Source organism: Parambassis ranga, chromosome 9, assembly GCF_900634625.1.
Source record: "Parambassis ranga chromosome 9, fParRan2.1, whole genome shotgun sequence".
In the NCBI taxonomy this organism is placed as follows: Eukaryota; Metazoa; Chordata; class Actinopteri; family Ambassidae; genus Parambassis; species Parambassis ranga.
In genome coordinates, this window is record NC_041030.1 from 10,428,647 (window position 1) to 10,445,277 (window position 16,631).

The 16,631-nt window shown below is 39.7% G+C and overlaps 2 protein-coding genes across 4 annotated transcripts; both read left to right on the forward strand.

The window, feature by feature from the left end:
• The first annotated feature begins 934 nt into the window (after positions 1-934).
• On the forward strand, positions 935-6,665 carry unc45b (unc-45 myosin chaperone B). Its single transcript, XM_028413152.1, has 20 exons — positions 935-1,061; positions 1,535-1,696; positions 1,787-1,823; positions 1,923-2,098; positions 2,196-2,285; positions 2,369-2,536; positions 2,645-2,810; positions 2,891-3,061; positions 3,153-3,324; positions 3,418-3,718; positions 3,805-3,899; positions 3,989-4,130; positions 4,212-4,352; positions 4,591-4,718; positions 4,922-4,988; positions 5,094-5,207; positions 5,400-5,515; positions 5,593-5,710; positions 5,788-5,943; positions 6,036-6,665. The coding sequence occupies exons 2-20, from the start codon at positions 1,535-1,537 to the stop codon at positions 6,306-6,308; spliced, it is 2,793 nt and encodes a 930-aa protein (XP_028268953.1). The 5' UTR covers positions 935-1,061; the 3' UTR covers positions 6,309-6,665.
• A 144-nt stretch (positions 6,666-6,809) lies between these two features.
• LOC114440719 (uncharacterized) lies at positions 6,810-13,259 on the forward strand. Of its 3 annotated transcripts, XM_028413163.1 has the most exons (10): positions 6,810-6,921; positions 8,827-8,846; positions 9,216-9,268; positions 9,349-9,396; positions 9,477-9,713; positions 10,749-10,781; positions 12,219-12,305; positions 12,559-12,646; positions 12,731-12,790; positions 12,871-13,259. In XM_028413163.1, exons 3-10 carry the CDS (start codon positions 9,262-9,264, stop codon positions 12,914-12,916), a joined length of 606 nt encoding a protein of 201 aa, XP_028268964.1. In that variant the 5' UTR covers positions 6,810-6,921; positions 8,827-8,846; positions 9,216-9,261; the 3' UTR covers positions 12,917-13,259. The 3 variants fall into 3 exon arrangements, with proteins under 3 accessions (XP_028268964.1, XP_028268962.1, XP_028268963.1); XM_028413161.1 differs by lacking the exon at positions 8,827-8,846 and having other exon boundaries at positions 6,816-6,921; XM_028413162.1 differs by lacking the exon at positions 8,827-8,846 and having other exon boundaries at positions 6,816-6,921; positions 12,874-13,259.
• Positions 13,260-16,631: the final 3,372 nt, after the last annotated feature.

Sequence of the window (16,631 nt, forward strand, 5' to 3'; positions counted from 1 at the left end):
AGAAATACACACATATAAGGGCACATGCTGTGTAGCACAAGAATGTTTTAAAACCAGGTCAAGTGAATGCAAATTAAGCCAGTAAAACAGAACAATGAAACAAAATGAACTCAGGAAGTCACTAAAAAATTCAATAAATGAATGCTGCAATATTATCTCTCAGCTGTAATCTACAACCTCTGCAAGGTAAGCGAAAAAAATATGAATCATAAAATGTTATAATTTATTAAAACAAGATGAGACAGTTTGAATAAATCATTTACATTTGAAACAACATCACACAAACCAGTTAAACTATCTTACTTTGTGAATTCATGTCATTCTTTCATCACTCACTTAGCCAAAAGAACCTTAGCAGTACACCTACACAGCATCATATTAGACATAAAGACATAAACATCGATGTGTAGACTACTTTTGGAAATTTTGGGGGCCCTCCTTTTTCCGCGAACCACCATAGTCAACTGTTTAACCTCATGAAGCTTGAGATCAAGCTCTTTCCAGAAGCTACCAGGACCCTCTGTGGTCCTACAGCTGTCACCCACCCCACCACCTCCACACACACACACACACACACACACACACTTACAAACCCCCCTCTTGCCACATCAGGCATTTGCTAGTGAGTTCTCAGCTGTCAGTGCCCTAAATAGGCCTTATCAGGAGCAGACCATCACTGAGGGGGTCACTCTCACATAATTTACTGATTGAAAACTAAATGTTTTATTCATAAATCTGTTAATTATGCTATTATAATAAAACGTTTGTTCACTGTAGCTTAGGTAGTCATGATGTACAATGACCTTTAGCACAAAGCTGTTCTCAGAGCTTTGGGCGTATTGTGGAAGGAACCCTTCACAAAACACAGATGGTCCACCTTGTTCCTGTCCCACCTCATTGAGATCCACTATAAATATAAATTGAGGGGTTGGTGGGGGAAGGTTACTCAAGACAGAGAAAGTTTGTAGAGAGAACACTAGTGACTGGAGATCCAGATTACCTACACGAGGAGAGGAAACGCACGCCCCAAAAGCAGGAATTAAGACACAAAAGACCTAAAGGTACAGTACAGCTTCCACAAAATACTTTGTTTTTTTTTTGAGTGACATTCAGATATGCAGCTGGTGCTGGGGGTAAGGACGCTATCAGTGCAGCAGGAGATAGTGTCTGTCATTTGGTAAAGGGGCATTTGTTCAAGCCTGACTCTAGGCAAGAGTTCGAGACCATGCCCAAATAAGGCCTGAGGGGAGGCCATTTAAAGTTAGAGATAGCATGTGCATGGCCATTTGCTACAGGGAGACTCTGCTCAGCACGACAAGCTAACAGAAAATGGTGAGAATTAAAAAAAAAAATACTCTTTTTATTCCTCTTCTGAACTCATCAACATATGTTATAACATTTAGCTTGTTTGTAATGTTTTTTAATCTTGAAAATCATTTATGTGACGGAAATGTTATTATACTATGTTCGATTGACAATTGATAATGCTGTCATTGTATCACAAATAGCTCACAATAATTCCTTTTTCTGCCAGATGGGAGACCCGGTCCAGTTAAAAGATGAGGGAAACAAATACTTTCAGGCCGGAGAGATTGACAAAGCCATTGAGTGCTACACAAATGCCATCAAGGTGTGCAAGGACAAAAAGATTCTCGCTGTCATTCACAGGAACAGGTCTGCATGCTACTTAAAAAAGGTAAGGTTATTTGTACCAGCACATACCGCTGTGTGTTAAATAGCTATATATGTTAGCTTTTTGCTAAATGTTCCTGTTATTTTCTCACAGGAAAACTATGCCAATGCAGCAGCAGATGCAACGAAAGGTGATAAATTAAAAAAGAATGGAACATGACTTTAGAGACAATAGGTTACTAATAGCCACAAGTTCTTTATGACTTTTTTCTACTATTTTTTTTTTATAGCAATTGATGTTGACGCAGCAGACCTTAAAGCCTTATACAGGCGATGCCAAGCTCTGGAGAAGCTTGGAAAACTGGACATGGCTTTCAAGGATGTGCAGAGATGTGCCACACTTGAACCAAAGAACAAGACATTTTTGGAGACTTTACGCAGGCTGGGAGCAGAAATCCAGACCAAGGTCAGCATGAACACACACACACATACACAATGCTTTATGACTCCACTGAACTAATCATCAAAGTTTAAGTTACATTTGTATTTTTTTGTCTCCCCAGCTCAAAACAACCTTCTCCACAGATTCAAGGGTTCAGAACATGTTTGAAATTCTGCTTGATGAAGAAATGGAGAAGGACAAGAGGGAGAAAGTGGGTATTTTTTGTCTTTATTACAAATATAGTGCCCCTGTTTTCAATTGTCTGGTTGTAACAACATCTCCTTCGCTGTCTAGGCTGCCAACAACTTGATTGTGTTGTCACGAGAGGATGCCGGTGCTGAGAGAATCTTCCAGAATAACGGAGTGCCTCTGTTGCTCAACATGATAGAGACAGGCAAACCTGAAATGATCTTGGCGGCTGTTCGTACTCTGTCAGGAATGTGTACAGGGCACAAAGCTCGGGTGAGTTGCCACAGAGTGGCACTATAATGCAGTTTCATCATGGACTGCCTATGCTAGAAATTACACTGTATACTCATGTTATTTTTTTTCCTCACTTTACCTGAACAGGCTATGGCCATTATTAATATGGTGGGTGTTGATAAGATGTGCAGTATCATGGCTGTTGACAATGAAGAGATTGCCCTGGCAACGTGCAACCTCTTCCAGTGCATTAATGACTCCCTCACTGGTGGAGACACAAGGGAATATGGGAAGGAAGCCGCCTTGGTTTTGGGTGAGAGAAAGAGTAGTCATCAGCAATAAATCATAAATATGCTCACTTTATTTTAACTCTTATTTAATCGGCCTCTGCAGATCCAACTAAAGAGCTGAAAACTATCCTTTTGTCTCTGCTGGAGATGGTTGCAAGTAACAAGGTGTCTGGTCATGGCAGAGACCAGGCGTTGAACCTTCTGTCCAAGAATGTACCTCGCCAAAACAGGAAAGAAAAAGACTACAGCAGGACTCTCTTCACCATTGACCATGGTGAGTCAGACAGCGGGTCACTTATTTGGGTTTGAGTTGCTGTCTGTATATGCAGCCAACATTCCCTGACTGCATGATTTTTGTTCTCCAGGTTTGAAGAAGATCCTCAAGGTCTGTGGTCAGGTTCCTGAACTGCCTGACCAGCTGCCTTTGACAGACAACACACAGCTAATTGCTAGCGTGTTGCTCAGCAAGCTCTATGACGACCTCACATGTGATCCAGAAAGAGATAACTTCAGGGACGTTTGTGATGAATACATCAAGTATGTCCATAAAATACAAACCCCTCATCCATCAAGTGTGAAAAAAAAGACAATGCATTTTTATTTTTCTCATACTTCACTGTTATTCCTCAGATCGAAAATTGACCCCAACAACATGGACAAGACCATTCACGCCATCAACACCATCTCAGGGCTGCTGCAGGGTCCCTTCGATGTGGGCAATGCCCTTGTTGGAAGGCAGGGCATCATGGAGATGATGGTGGCACTGTGCGGCTCTGAGCGTGAGGTGGATCAGATGGTTGCTGTAGAGGCGCTGATCCATTCCTCCTCGAAGATGAGCCGTGCCAGCTTCATCATTACCAACGGCGTGTCACTGCTCAAAGACATCTACAAGAAGACCAAGAACGAGAAGATTAAAATACGATCTCTGGTGGTGAGTGTGCACACAAAAGCAGTTACGTTAAAATACGCTACTTCTGCTCTCTGTATGCATATTAATCATGTCCATGCCCACTCTAGGGTCTCTGTAAACTGGGCTCGGCTGGAGGTGATGATTACAGTATGAGGCAGTTTGCGGAAGGTTCCACAGAAAAGCTGGCCAAACAGTGCAGAAAGTGAGTGAACTATTTTTGGAATAAATCATTTCTGTGTGAAACATTTTCCACTGCAACCTGTTAAAAGTTACTTATTTTTATGTATCCAGGTGGCTCTGTAATCCTCAGATTGATACCAAAACCAGGAAGTGGGCTATTGAAGGTCTTGCCTATCTGACTAATGATGCTGATGTAAAAGATGACTTTGTGGAGGATGAGCCTGCCATGAAAGCCATGTTTGAATTAGCAAAGGTGAGTCTAACAGACCAAGACTAAACCTACAGTATATCTAAATATAAACCAGCCTAAATCTCTTTTCTTGTTTTTTTTTAGTCTAAGGATAAAACAATCTTATATGCAGTTGCTTGCATCCTGGTTAACTGCACCAACAGCTATGAAAAGAAGGAAATCATACCTGAGCTGGTTCAGCTGGCCAAGTTCTCAAAGCAACATGTGCCTGAGCAGCACCCTAAGGTAACAAAAGAAGAGACACAGCACAGCAGGCTGTCAGTCATACATCCCAGTGGTTATAGAAACCTTACTTTAGTAAAATCTGGTATCATCAGCATGAGTATCCTAAATGTAAATACTCAAGAACTAGTGCCCTAATGTTAAAGCACATGTGTAATGTATAATGACACATAGACAAAGCAGGAAGCTGGCTACATTTTCTTTCTTACCTTCATGCTCATGCTGTATATGTTCTCCTCAGGACAAGAAAGACTTTATTGAGAAAAGAGTGAAAAGGTTGCTCAAGGCTGGAGTCACGTCAGCTCTTGCTGTCATGGTCAAAGCAGATAGCTCCATCTTGACTGACCAGACCAAGGAAATGCTGGCAAGGTAGGATCACAAGGCATAAAGTAGAAGTCGTTTTTACTGGAATCTCCCTTCATTAACTCAAGTGTTTTGAGTGAGATTCAAGTTGAGTCAGCTTCTTTCATTTTTGACACGTAATTCGTGTCATCCCATAACTCCAAATGTCTGTTTTTTAATCTGCCCTAAGATTCTTGAAACTGAAAGTGTTTTTTTATTTTTGCCTTCAGGGTTTTCTTGTCATTGTCAGAGGATCCTAAAGATCGTGGTGTTATTGTTGCACATGGTGGAGGAAAGGTGAGCTTTATAAATAAATGCACATGTGAAAGCTAACACCTTTGTTAAGTCACAGCAAAGTTCTGACAAAAACAAACTTTACACGTTTTTTCCTTCTACCCACAGGCTCTGATTCCACTTGCCATGGAAGGGACAGAGGCTGGAAAGGTGAAAGCCAGCCACGCCCTTGCTAAGATTGCAGCTATTTCAAATCCAGAAATCGCATTTCCTGGTGAGAGGGTAAGATATGCAAAAGCCCTCTGCTTTCTTTATGTCAGGCTAACCCGTTTGGGAATGCATTCTTCTGTTTAATTCCTTTGTTTCCCTTTCTCTCTGCATGCTCTGAGTTTTGTCTTATTTGTTGCAGAATACATACATTATTTTAATGTAGTATAAAAACTGGCTTCTACAAAACTCACTTATTGTTGACAGGTGTATGAGGTGGTGCGGCCTTTAGTTAACCTTCTGCACACAGACAGAGACGGGATGCAGAACTACGAAGCTCTGAAAGGCCTCACCAACTTCGCTGGTTTCAGTGAAAAATTAAGGTGACCTATTAATCACTGGGGTTTTAATCACTTCACTGTTACTTTGCCTTATTGTGTGCTCCTCTTCTGTGTTGTAGAGTGAAGATTGTGAAGGAGAAGGCTTTGCCTGACATTGAGAACTATATGTTTGAGGAGCATGACCAGATTAGGCAGGCTGCCACCGAATGCATGTGCAACCTTGTGTCGTGTAAAGAGGTAAGGTGTAAATGACGACGCATAGATAAGACCCGCACACTGTAGCTAGCAGGCTAAATGAAGATGATGTGTTTTAGGTCCAGGATCGGTACCTGGAAGATGGCAATGATAGGCTGAAGCTGCTGGTGTTGCTATGTGGAGAAGATGATGACAGTCTTCAGATTGCTGCAGCTGGCGCCCTGGCTGTGATCACTTCTGCTCAGAAGAAACTCTGCACCAAAATGACTGTGGTGGTATGTACAACAAAGAAATTTTGGTGTTTTCACACCAGGTGCATCCCATAATTCCTTGCTCTCCATTCTCACTAATTGATCTCTATTAACAGACGACCCAGTGGCTTGAGATCCTGCAGAGGTTATGTCTCCACATCAACCCTATGATCCAACACAGAGGTCTTGTGATTGTGTACAACATTCTCAACTCAGATGACAACGAGCTGGCCAAGAAGTTGATTGAGAGTGAGATGCTGGAAATCCTCTCAGTGATTGGCAAAGCAGAAGATAATCCCAAAAGGCAGGAGCCCATTGATGCGGCGCGTGCGTGCCTGGTCAGAGCTATGGATCTTGGCCTTATCAAGCCCTTCACCAGCCCTTCTTAAGACAAGCAACAAACCCGACAAAAGACATTCTTCTTTAAATTCCCCTACTGAATATAGACTCTTTTCCTAAAGTTATTTTTTTCACATTAGATATTAAAGGGTTTATCAACCTGACTCCAAATTGCTACATTAATCCTTTAGAATAAATATCAGTGTTTTTTTTTACTTACTGTACTGTATGTTTTAGCAGAATTATATAATAATAATAATAATAATAATAATGATATTAATAATATATTTGGACATCTCTTGTTGTCTGTGTGTGAACTGTGACTGTGTGGGAATTTGTATTAGTTTACATGTGGTGCTTTATGCTGGTGGAGTCAGATGAGCCAAAATGTACCCTTCAAAACAACACCTTCACGTCTCACAGTGTTTTATCTGTCCGGAGGAGTTAACGCAATTTCCTTTTGTCAACACTAAACTCTGTTTGCAGCACTGTCTTTAAGACCAATATAAACTTTAGACTGGGGAGGAGGGATTTGTCACTTTGGAGGATTGGGGCGTTACACCAGCCACTGTATGTTCAGGGGAAAGTTTGCACATCTGCCAGGAGTTTCGGGGGAATTCTTTGGATGTCCATGCCTCACACCACACATCAGGATATTTCGAGGTAACTTATGTTCATATTACCAAGTGACAAGATGCTGACTTGCAAACGTTTAGAAGTAAAGCGTGTGCGTTTCAGTACGGCGTAAAGGCGAAGGGTGATGGTATCAGTGTCTCAAACCTATGCCGACAAATCCATCTTCCTTATTCATTCATGGGAAGTAGCCCTTGTACGACCGGCTCGAGATCGTAACCTAAAGGAAGGTAAACCCCACGTAATATGTTGCGCATAATTTATTAAATCAAACAAAGAGCAACCAAACGCAAAACCATACTAAATGAATCCAGTAAACAGAACACCATAACGAACAACAGAAAACTACACCGCGCAGCCTCAGCGTGACGCCGGCGACGGGACCAAACGGGGACATGAAGGGGAAACTGTAGAGACGAGGCGCGAAGGAGCGGAAGCAGTGGAAAGCTGTCCGAGTTGAGCTTTTCATTTGATGTGATTGAGTTTCATAGCAGATCTGAGCCAGCTTTACATATTTCCACGTTCTGTAGACCGCATCTGGGCCATCTCCATACGTTATCTAAACAACCTTGTGGGCATTTGCTGTTGAGTTCCGGTGTAGTATGAAGTATTTATGTATTTCAGTATTCAGTATTTATCATAATTTTGATCTGGAGCTCTACTAATTAATTTCTGCACTGAAGAACTTTTGTTGCAGTAACAGACCATCCGGTGCCCACTCTGCAGTTACTTTCCTGTAAACATACTGTACATCAAAATAGCATTGACATTAAAGTAAATGTGAATTATGCTATGTTAATGGGCTCCTCATGTAGTTTACATATTGCTACAAATACAAAAGCAGGGCCACGCTGTGACAAGTCTTAAGTCTCTGCAGCAGTGCTGCACAATCATTTGTTGCAACAAATTCTAAAAAATTAAATAATAAAATTAATTAGAAAATAAATGTATATATAACAAATAGCCCCAGGATGTTGGGCCCAAATGTATTCCTCTGGATAGAGTGTAGACGGTGAGAGACATGCCCATGATAGATTATTGATAATAAATTATTTAAAAATGATTGATGAAAAATGAGTAATGAGGAAACACCGGAAATACCGGTATGTGTTGCTAATACTGGTATGTTAACAACGCAAAATAGCTATTTTGTTTAGCAGTGCGTATTAACTTTGTTTATGTATTGATTTGTAACTACAAACACCATGTAATTAAATAACTAATTTTTAGCTGATTTTACATGTAGCAACAGATCTGTAACCCTCTTAGTGTTAGCCTGCAATCCAATGACAGCTAGTTCACGATTCACAAATAACCCAAGTCCAGACTAAATAGCATTCAACATACTCAATATATCCATATTAATGTGTTCCTATAATGTTATATTACATACCTTGGTGAAGTTGATCGATTATCTGCTTCCTCTCTGGTTCCAGCTTCTATTCGTATCTGGTTTGCGTCTGCCGTCAATTTTGTTCCCGCCCTCTGAGACTTTCTGAGCCACATCCGTATTACAGCAGTAAAACGGATGTGACTGTTACACGGATTTGCCGATTTAGAGCCAGACCCGGCTCGAACTCAGCTGCTATCGGGGGCCGTACAGCGTTAAACTGTGAAAACGCCGTACGGCGTATGATGTGAAAACAGCGTTTTAAGTACTGGTGAAATGTGATATGAATGGCTTGCGATACTCAGGCAGAGCTCCATCCACTTGAAAAACACTACTGAGATTAAAATAACTTAAATAGCTAATAATTATTCAAACTATAATTTATTATTGTTGATATTGACAACAACAGCTGATGTAGCACACATGCACATTTATATGTATATAGCTCCACTTACTTCCATAGTTCATATTTTGTGTACTTATTTGCATCTTTATATTGCTCTTTTGTAAATTATTCTATTTTCTTTCTTTCTTAAATCTTACAGCATTCAGTGTGAGCAGCAAAGTAAGAATTTCATTGTACTACAAGGAAACCAGTTCCCCTTAACTGTGCATATATGACACTAAATGCTTTGAATTTTTGAATCTTGAATATTGGTATTTTTTACTGGCAAACAACAAATACAAATACATCTGACTGATCTGCAGAAAGGAAAACATGACTGGCAAAAGAGGATTGTGATGAGTGAATGTGAATTATTATAATATGTAAATATGACTGTTCCCAAAAGTCTGATGTAGAGTCTGAGGAGGAAGAGCAGAAAAAGTTGTGGCTGAAAATATAACTATAATAACAAAAGTGTCTGTCAGTAATAATGATGATGATTAGGATGATTATTATTATTTTATATATTTCTGATGGTAACTCCTACAGGAAGTTTCAAAGAAATCAATGCAGCAGTGACGGACAGCCCTCGAACATGTATAGTAAGTTTCTGACAGTCTATAAACTTTAAGTTGTCCACCATTAGAGCACCTTCACTTTAGTTCATGTTTTGTCTTCACAGAGCTCAACACATTTCTACTGTCTGCTCTCTGTGCCATGATCAGCAGAGGTCAGAGATATCTTCTCTTATTTATACTGTTTTCATGATATGTGTCAGATGATTGATGGATGTGCTGTATGATGTTACAGGTGGATCCATGCAGCTGTTTTTCTGCCAGATCGCTGGATGTGCTGCAAATGTGACTACAGTGTTTTGCAACGATCAGTTTGTTTGGAATAACACCACTCCTGCTGCATATTGCTCAGGTCCTCCACCACCAGGGACCGTCTGTCAGCATGAAGGCCGAGCCTTTGTTTCCACCTCTACAAATGGCAGCTGTGAATTTGAGAACACTGAAGGCTACATCGAGACCACAAGTTGTTCGGGTATTAAATGTATTTCTTTGTCTACACAGTATTTGCTGTAACAAAACTATTTTGTTGCTCACATGACAAAACATTTGTCAGCAGTGTTGTTATGGCTGATCGTTGATAATGATCTGACCTATTGAAAAGCATATTTCGGATTTTGATGCATTGTGAAAATACTTTATATAACCCTTGAATATACTGTATAACCAAAAGTACGTGGACATCAATTGCAAATTTATAGTACTGCCCGTCTGTTCTACTTGTTTTTTTTTAATTATTGATTGATTGTCTATGATCAGTGTGTTATGAACATTGTATCGACAAACCAGTGAAAAATATCCTTAAAATGTTGAAGGTTTGTTGCACTATAACTTAATTACAACTAAAACAACAATATAGTATTAAGCAGATTCCTTCAGCCAATGAAATGAACCAGCCCAAAAATGAGCAGTCAAAGTTTCCTTTTATTAACCACAGTAGTAAATAAACCTGCTCTCAGGAAGCAAATAAATCACACACATGTTGCTGTTCTAAATAAAAAAGAAAAGACACTAGCTTTCTATGAACAAAGTGCATATAATGTCTATTAATGATTACTACACATAGAACGATGTTTTTAGAAAGATGAGTCGCTGTTACTGCAGCAGGGCGAGGGGGCTGCAAGGACCAGCTTGTATACTGTAAACTGGTAATACTGGAAACTCCATTGCATGCATGTAAACATATTGTATAGTGGGTGACACAGCCCAGCGCACCTCTAACCTAACCTAACCTAACCTCACAGACATGGTGACAATCCAGCAGTTGTGTGAGATTAAGTAACACCTATTTTTGAAGCTACAAACTTGTCAGTCAGCCCTTGAAAAACACATTTTAATTCATTCACACCTATTTGTTATTGTACATTTTCACAAGTCTGTGATGCTCATTACATCTTCTTAATTAAACTCCATGGAGTTATTCACACTATATGGTTCTATATTTTTTTAATGTACAGAAGCAGATGCTATGATGTCTAATGACATTTTTATTCTCTATTTTCTTAACCAGGCAGCAACATCAGCATTTGTTCTTTCACAGTTGGTAAGCATTTCCTGTTCTCTATCTTCCTCTCCCCTCTCTCTCTCTCTCTCTCTCTCTCTCACACACACACACACACATAGTAACCCACTTAAAGTAAATATTCTGTAAATGGTTCTTTTACTCATTAAAAAATATTATTATATAATATATATTAAAACATTACTCTAAACCCTAGTTATGAGTCTTCACAGATAATTTGGTTGGTTGAACAGATACAAGTAATGGCATACACTACATATGTGTGTGGTTAAAAAAAATCCTCGGGTGAAACCATCTGTGTTGTTATAATGGAGAAATGTACATAGACTATATGTCAGGGGTGGGCAATTATATTTTTGCGAGGGCCACATAAGGGACTTCCATAAGAAAAGCAAACACATTTTTTCATAAATAATATAAATTGGAAATCACTAGCACAGTATCTACCTTTATAAATATGCTCCTGTTACATTTTCATCATCATAAGAATCTTTTGCTGTCATTTACTGGTTACTCCTCTGCTCACTGTGTGTGTGTCCATGTCTACTCTTGAGTGTGTGCTGGTTGTATGTTGAAACACACACACAGTGCAGAGCATCACAGATGATGTAAAGATATGATGTATGATGATGATGTAAACCATTAGTGTTAAAGTAAAAGCTAAAGTAGCAAATCCCAAAGTTCTGAAAGTCGGGCAAGATCTGTGCTTTTTAAGAGTAGATGCGATTACGCAGTACTGCAGCGCGAGAGAGACAAGGAGGGTTGGAAAGACGTTGCTATTAATGTCATGCTCAACAGCTGACCCTTTTGCTGCCTTTATTTAATATTGTGTGCACGGTCCGCGGGACGCATTAAAGATGCAAGTGGGTTGGGTGTGGCCCGCGGGCCGTGCTTTGCCCAAGTCTGAGCTATGTGGACCCTCTTTACAAAACAAAAAAAAATTAAATAAAAAAATAAGCCAATGATGCTTTGCTAATATACCAAGTACACTTAACATGTACTATGACTTGGTATACAGGGCTGTTGCACAATGCGTGTGTCTGACAAACTGTAGGTCATTTGAGGAATTTTTGGTGGCATGAGCTGTGTCCCAACAGAAGAGCTACACATTTGTAGACCAGGTGAAGTGCAGCAAGCAAATTTGGCTAACAAATGTGTCCCTTCTAGAAATTAAATATACATCTGATGAATCCTTCACAGCCCAACATATCCCAGGATTCATTGTGGGTTGGCATCAAGATAAATGGGAAGTCTTCCATAGACCAGAAGGTCTGATATAATAAATGTTGTTGTAGCCAAGTGTGTATTAGACATAACATTTTATCATGATTTAAATAGGTGACCAGACCAAAATGTCCTCTGGTAACTTAATTGGCTTCTTTTTGTGAGTGTGTAACAACAGTTGCACTTATCTGATTGATCATTGACTGCAGTTTTCTCTGTCTTCCTCTATATTAGCTACCATACATTCAACACGTGGTTGGAACTCCTCCTCTATGTTAGCTACACCTGGTCGGGAACATCCTGGATGCATTATAGGAGTTTGTAAGTCCCATGTGGTAAATCTCTCTGTCAGCTCTTGGTGCTTTCCTTATTTGTTAAGTGTTGTTAAAATTTAGAAAACATGGCTTTTTGCTGCTAAACCAGCTTGTATCTACTGCGCCTGTTTGTCTCTTCTTGCTTTGCTGAGGGCCAACATATAGGATATGCTAACAGGTGAGAGCTTAATATTATATTTATTTGTGTTGTGATGTATGTTGATGCACGTATTTTAAATATGAATCTGCTCCTTCCACAGGTCTACTACTACTTGTTGTTGTTGGTGGTGGTCTGGTTATAATTTGCAAAAAGAGACAGGCAGAACAAGCAGAACAGCAAAATACAAGGTTCCTAAAATACATCATTATTTACCTGTTATATGTTTCGCCAACATAGATTGTAGTACTAATACATGCAATGACTTGTTCCAGTGACTCTCGTAAGGAGGTGCTGCTAACAGAGGTCCAGATCTCTGGAGGCACCAGTGAAAGGTCAGTGAACATTAAATATAAATACATAATGTATGGATACAAATGACCTTATTTTAAGATGACTCTTTTTTTTTCTTTAGAAGACCTGGATTGGAAAATGGAAGCCGAAGCGATGATGGAGCATAACTGATGTTCCTTTTAGTGATTTTAAAAATAATTTGTAAATGTTCTGTTTAAATGTAATAGTAAAATCGTTGTTTATTTTTGTTGTTCTAAGGTACTGTCCCACAATAAAAACTAATCTCTCAGCAATGTTTTTCCATTGTGTTAATTATCAGTGGTGGTGCACTGAATAGGTTGTTAAGAGGCAGGGCAGGGACACCGAGACACGATACGGACGAGTGACTTCTGTAGAAGAACCGCAGCCGCCTTACAGAAGAATATTATTTGAAGAGGAGATATTCACACTTGGTGCACACTTGGTGCAGCTGTGCGCATACACTGAGTCATGTAGTTGTTCAGTTTTTAGTTCACTCTGAAAATGACTCACCTGAGCCTTAATTTCTCATCCCAATGACTCCATCAGATGGGAATCTGGAAGTAGGCGTCCTTCAGGTCGATGGTGGAAAACCATTCCCCTGCAGTGACAGCCTCACCCAGGGAATCATTAACATCTTGCACCTCAGGGGTCAGAGATAACTGTTGAGACCCCTGAGGTCCAAATTGGGACAAACCCCACCGTCCCACTTGGGAACCAGAAAATAGCAGGAGAGGAATCCAGCCTTTCCCCCGAAAAGTCCCGCTCCCCATTTCCCTGATAGCCCCCTTGTCCAGGAGGGCAGAGAGTTCCAAACATAGGAGCTCTGCATGATGGTGGCTGGACACGACTGTGAAGGAAGGGAAAACATGTTGTGGGACTATGCTTCCCTGACATCCATCAAGGGAGGGGGCTGGCTGAGCAGTCGGCAATAGTCAGTGGGTTGGAGGGTCGCAACCCCACTGACTATTGGTGGGCTGCCTATGCTGTTCATAAGCTTCAGGGTGTGGGAAGCAGGTCACTGCTAGGTGCTGACACATAGCTAGAGCAGGAAGGGTTGTTTTCATGCTTATAGTGAAACAGAAGAAGAAAAAAGTGACAGATACTTGAATGTGGTCTGATGTTTAATGCAAAGGCATTCTAACGCAAAGGAGATTCTAACGCAAAGGAGATTCTAACGCTCAGTCAGCATCCAAGTTTTGTGAATTTCTGTTCTATTCTCATTTTCATATGCTTGAAAAAGGGAATAACCTTATCATCACCATGTTCCTTTACAGACAAACATGAAACAAACACAAATAATTGTCAATTTGTTAAACTACAACTTTCCCTGACTTTCCTTAAAACTTTCTATTTTTGCCTTCATGGTTGTCTGGTCATTGTCAGAGTTTGCCAAGAAGTTGATTGAGAGTGAGATGCTGGAAAATTCCCTCAGTGGCTAAGCAGAGGATAATCCTGAGAGGCAGGAGCCCATTGATACATAATTTGCATAATAATTTGGACCAGTGTAAAATATATGGTTCCTGTATTTGTTTGCTTGAATTTATTTACATCAAAATACCCTTTAACTAACATCACAGTGTCTCATGTTATTTTATCTGTCAAGAGTTCACCAGACAGGCGCTTGTTGCCACTTTTTACTGAATTTACTGCTACTAAACTTTGTTTGTTTTTAAATCTGAATTTGTTTTGGGCAGAATATTATAGGGCATCTCTTCCTTTTAGGAGAATAAATTTGTTATTTCTGTCTGTGAACTGTAACTATGTCTTTGTCTATATGAGTTTATTTATGCAGGGTTTAATACTTTTGGCATAAATAAAACAATAACACTTCAGTTTTGTGCTGTTTTTTTTTATTTACATGAATATTATAAATTAAATTTAGCTAGAAAAAGTTCAATTAATCAATGAACCAATACAAATTTGCCAACTTCACCTCCCTCAATGACCTCAGCATCACGTCAGGTGATGTGCTGCCATTTCTTTGTTTTTCAATTTCTTCTCCTGTGAGTTTTTTTTGTTCTTTCAAAAAACAATCACAAATTGAACATCCATTATCCAGCAGCTTCTCTGTGTCTATTATTGCATAAACTCAAGTAGTGAGACAATTTGCCCCAAACAGCCATGTTTGCTAATATCAGCCATATTTTAAAGTTAGCTTGAAGCAGCACTGTAACTCAAGTCTGGTCAAACACTTTATTAAATAATTTATATTTGTGTCTTTAAGCAGACAATTACAAAAATATTTAGTTGGTATTATTTACTTTCAAAGGTGAAAATGGGAAGTTTGTCCTCACATCAGTTGACAGCGTGCTTTGCTTTTCCCAGAAGGGATGCGACTTCACATTGCACAATAGTATTTACTTTTGAGTAGACCCACTTTGTGGTGAAGTTATTGCAACTTACCCCTGTGACAAAAATCCCCAGTCTCCCCTACTCTGTAAATAGCATTACAGTGTCTCAGGTTGTTTTATCTGTTACTCACACATCTCTTTTTCCTACACTAAACTCTATATGCAGCACTGCTTTAAAAACTAAAGTAAAGCTGAAAAGATCATAAGATAGGCTATTAAAGCAAGGCTAAAAAAAGGTTAAAGGTATAGTGACTAAAAATATTGGCTCTGCCCTGTCCAGGGTGTACCCCGCCCTTTTCAGAAGATGGGTGGATGGATGGATGTATTGAGACGCACTCATAGCACACATGGCAGTCACTGGAGGTCTATTAATGCCGTTGCACATTCGTTGATAACGCGTGTGTGCTTGTGTGTGTGTCTTCGTGTGACACAGTGTACAAACAAGCGACGGCGTCCGCCTCTTTTTTTTTCGAAAGGGGAATTACCCATCCACCTGACGAGGCTTCTTTTCGCCCCATTAATGCCATCACTCGTCATTAGATCTGAAGGGCACAGTTGAAGAAACACGTCGTCTTGTGGGAGCACAGATTCGGCCTATTATCAGGTAAAAATATTTTAATATACAAATACGACAGGGACGTGCGCTGCGGTTAGTAGTAGGCGTGCGTAAAGTACGCACCGCATCAGGTTGTTCATGCCTCACGTTTTGTTTGGAGTGTTGCAGAAATTAACTCCATGCGGGCCGGTTCTGTTAGAAAATGAATTAATTCTTTTACTTGGGTGGTGCCAAAAACACAACATGGATCTGCATGCTGACAGACACAGAAGAAGAAGAAGAAGAAAGCTGGAAAACTATGGGAAGCGTGCGTCAAGTGTTTGGATCGATTTTACAGAGAATAGGGCGTGTGTCCGTAACGGCCTCTCAGGCCTGCGCTGCTAAAAGCCCCTACTTTATTCTCTCACAACAGGAAGGCCTACAGCGCAGTGAGGACAGCTTCTTGGAAATATATGAATTTCTTTTTTTTCTTGGTGGTGCATCAACCACAGTATGGATCTGCACCGCGATGCTTATTTTTTTTATCCATAAATCGTACAGCTTAATTAACTGCCCGACTTTAATTAACTTTAATGTTTTGGTTGCTTGTCTTTCTTACCGGGATCTTATGTGTACATAAACTTTCCCCAGTTTTTCTACTTCAAATATTCGCTACATGGATTATAACAATTATTCAAATAATAACCTTATTGCAGCATGCTATTATTCCTGGCTTATACTGACGTCAACAGCTCTGAGTTTATGTAAAGTGGCAAAAAGTGATAAATGATTGTAAAGTCACATTTAGAGTCTAAATTGAGATTTTGAATTTGAGGAGGAAAGGCAAATAAGGCTGAGGAATGAAAGTAAACTTTTGTAACAAAAACCTGGGGTATAAAATAATAAATATGATATGATTATTATTTTATATATTTCTGATGGTAACTCCTACAGGAAGTGTCAAAGAAATCAAGA

What these genes read in the sequence shown, in the direction of transcription:
- LOC114440719 (XM_028413161.1), top strand. Translation starts at nt 6,884, where the DNA reads ATGTCCATGCCTCACACCACACATCAGGATATTTCGAG. An exon ending in CATTTGTTCTTTCACAGTTG is followed by an intron (nt 10,782 to 12,218) that starts GTAAGCATTTCC and finishes CCTCTATATTAG; the next exon opens with CTACCATACATTCAACACGT. An exon ending in GCAGAACAGCAAAATACAAG is followed by an intron (nt 12,647 to 12,730) that starts GTTCCTAAAATA and finishes GACTTGTTCCAG; the next exon opens with TGACTCTCGTAAGGAGGTGC.
- unc45b (XM_028413152.1), top strand. Translation starts at nt 1,535, where the DNA reads ATGGGAGACCCGGTCCAGTTAAAAGATGAGGGAAACAAATACTTTCAG. An exon ending in CTGCATGCTACTTAAAAAAG is followed by an intron (nt 1,697 to 1,786) that starts GTAAGGTTATTT and finishes ATTTTCTCACAG; the next exon opens with GAAAACTATGCCAATGCAGC. An exon ending in GTTTGTGATGAATACATCAA is followed by an intron (nt 3,325 to 3,417) that starts GTATGTCCATAA and finishes GTTATTCCTCAG; the next exon opens with ATCGAAAATTGACCCCAACA.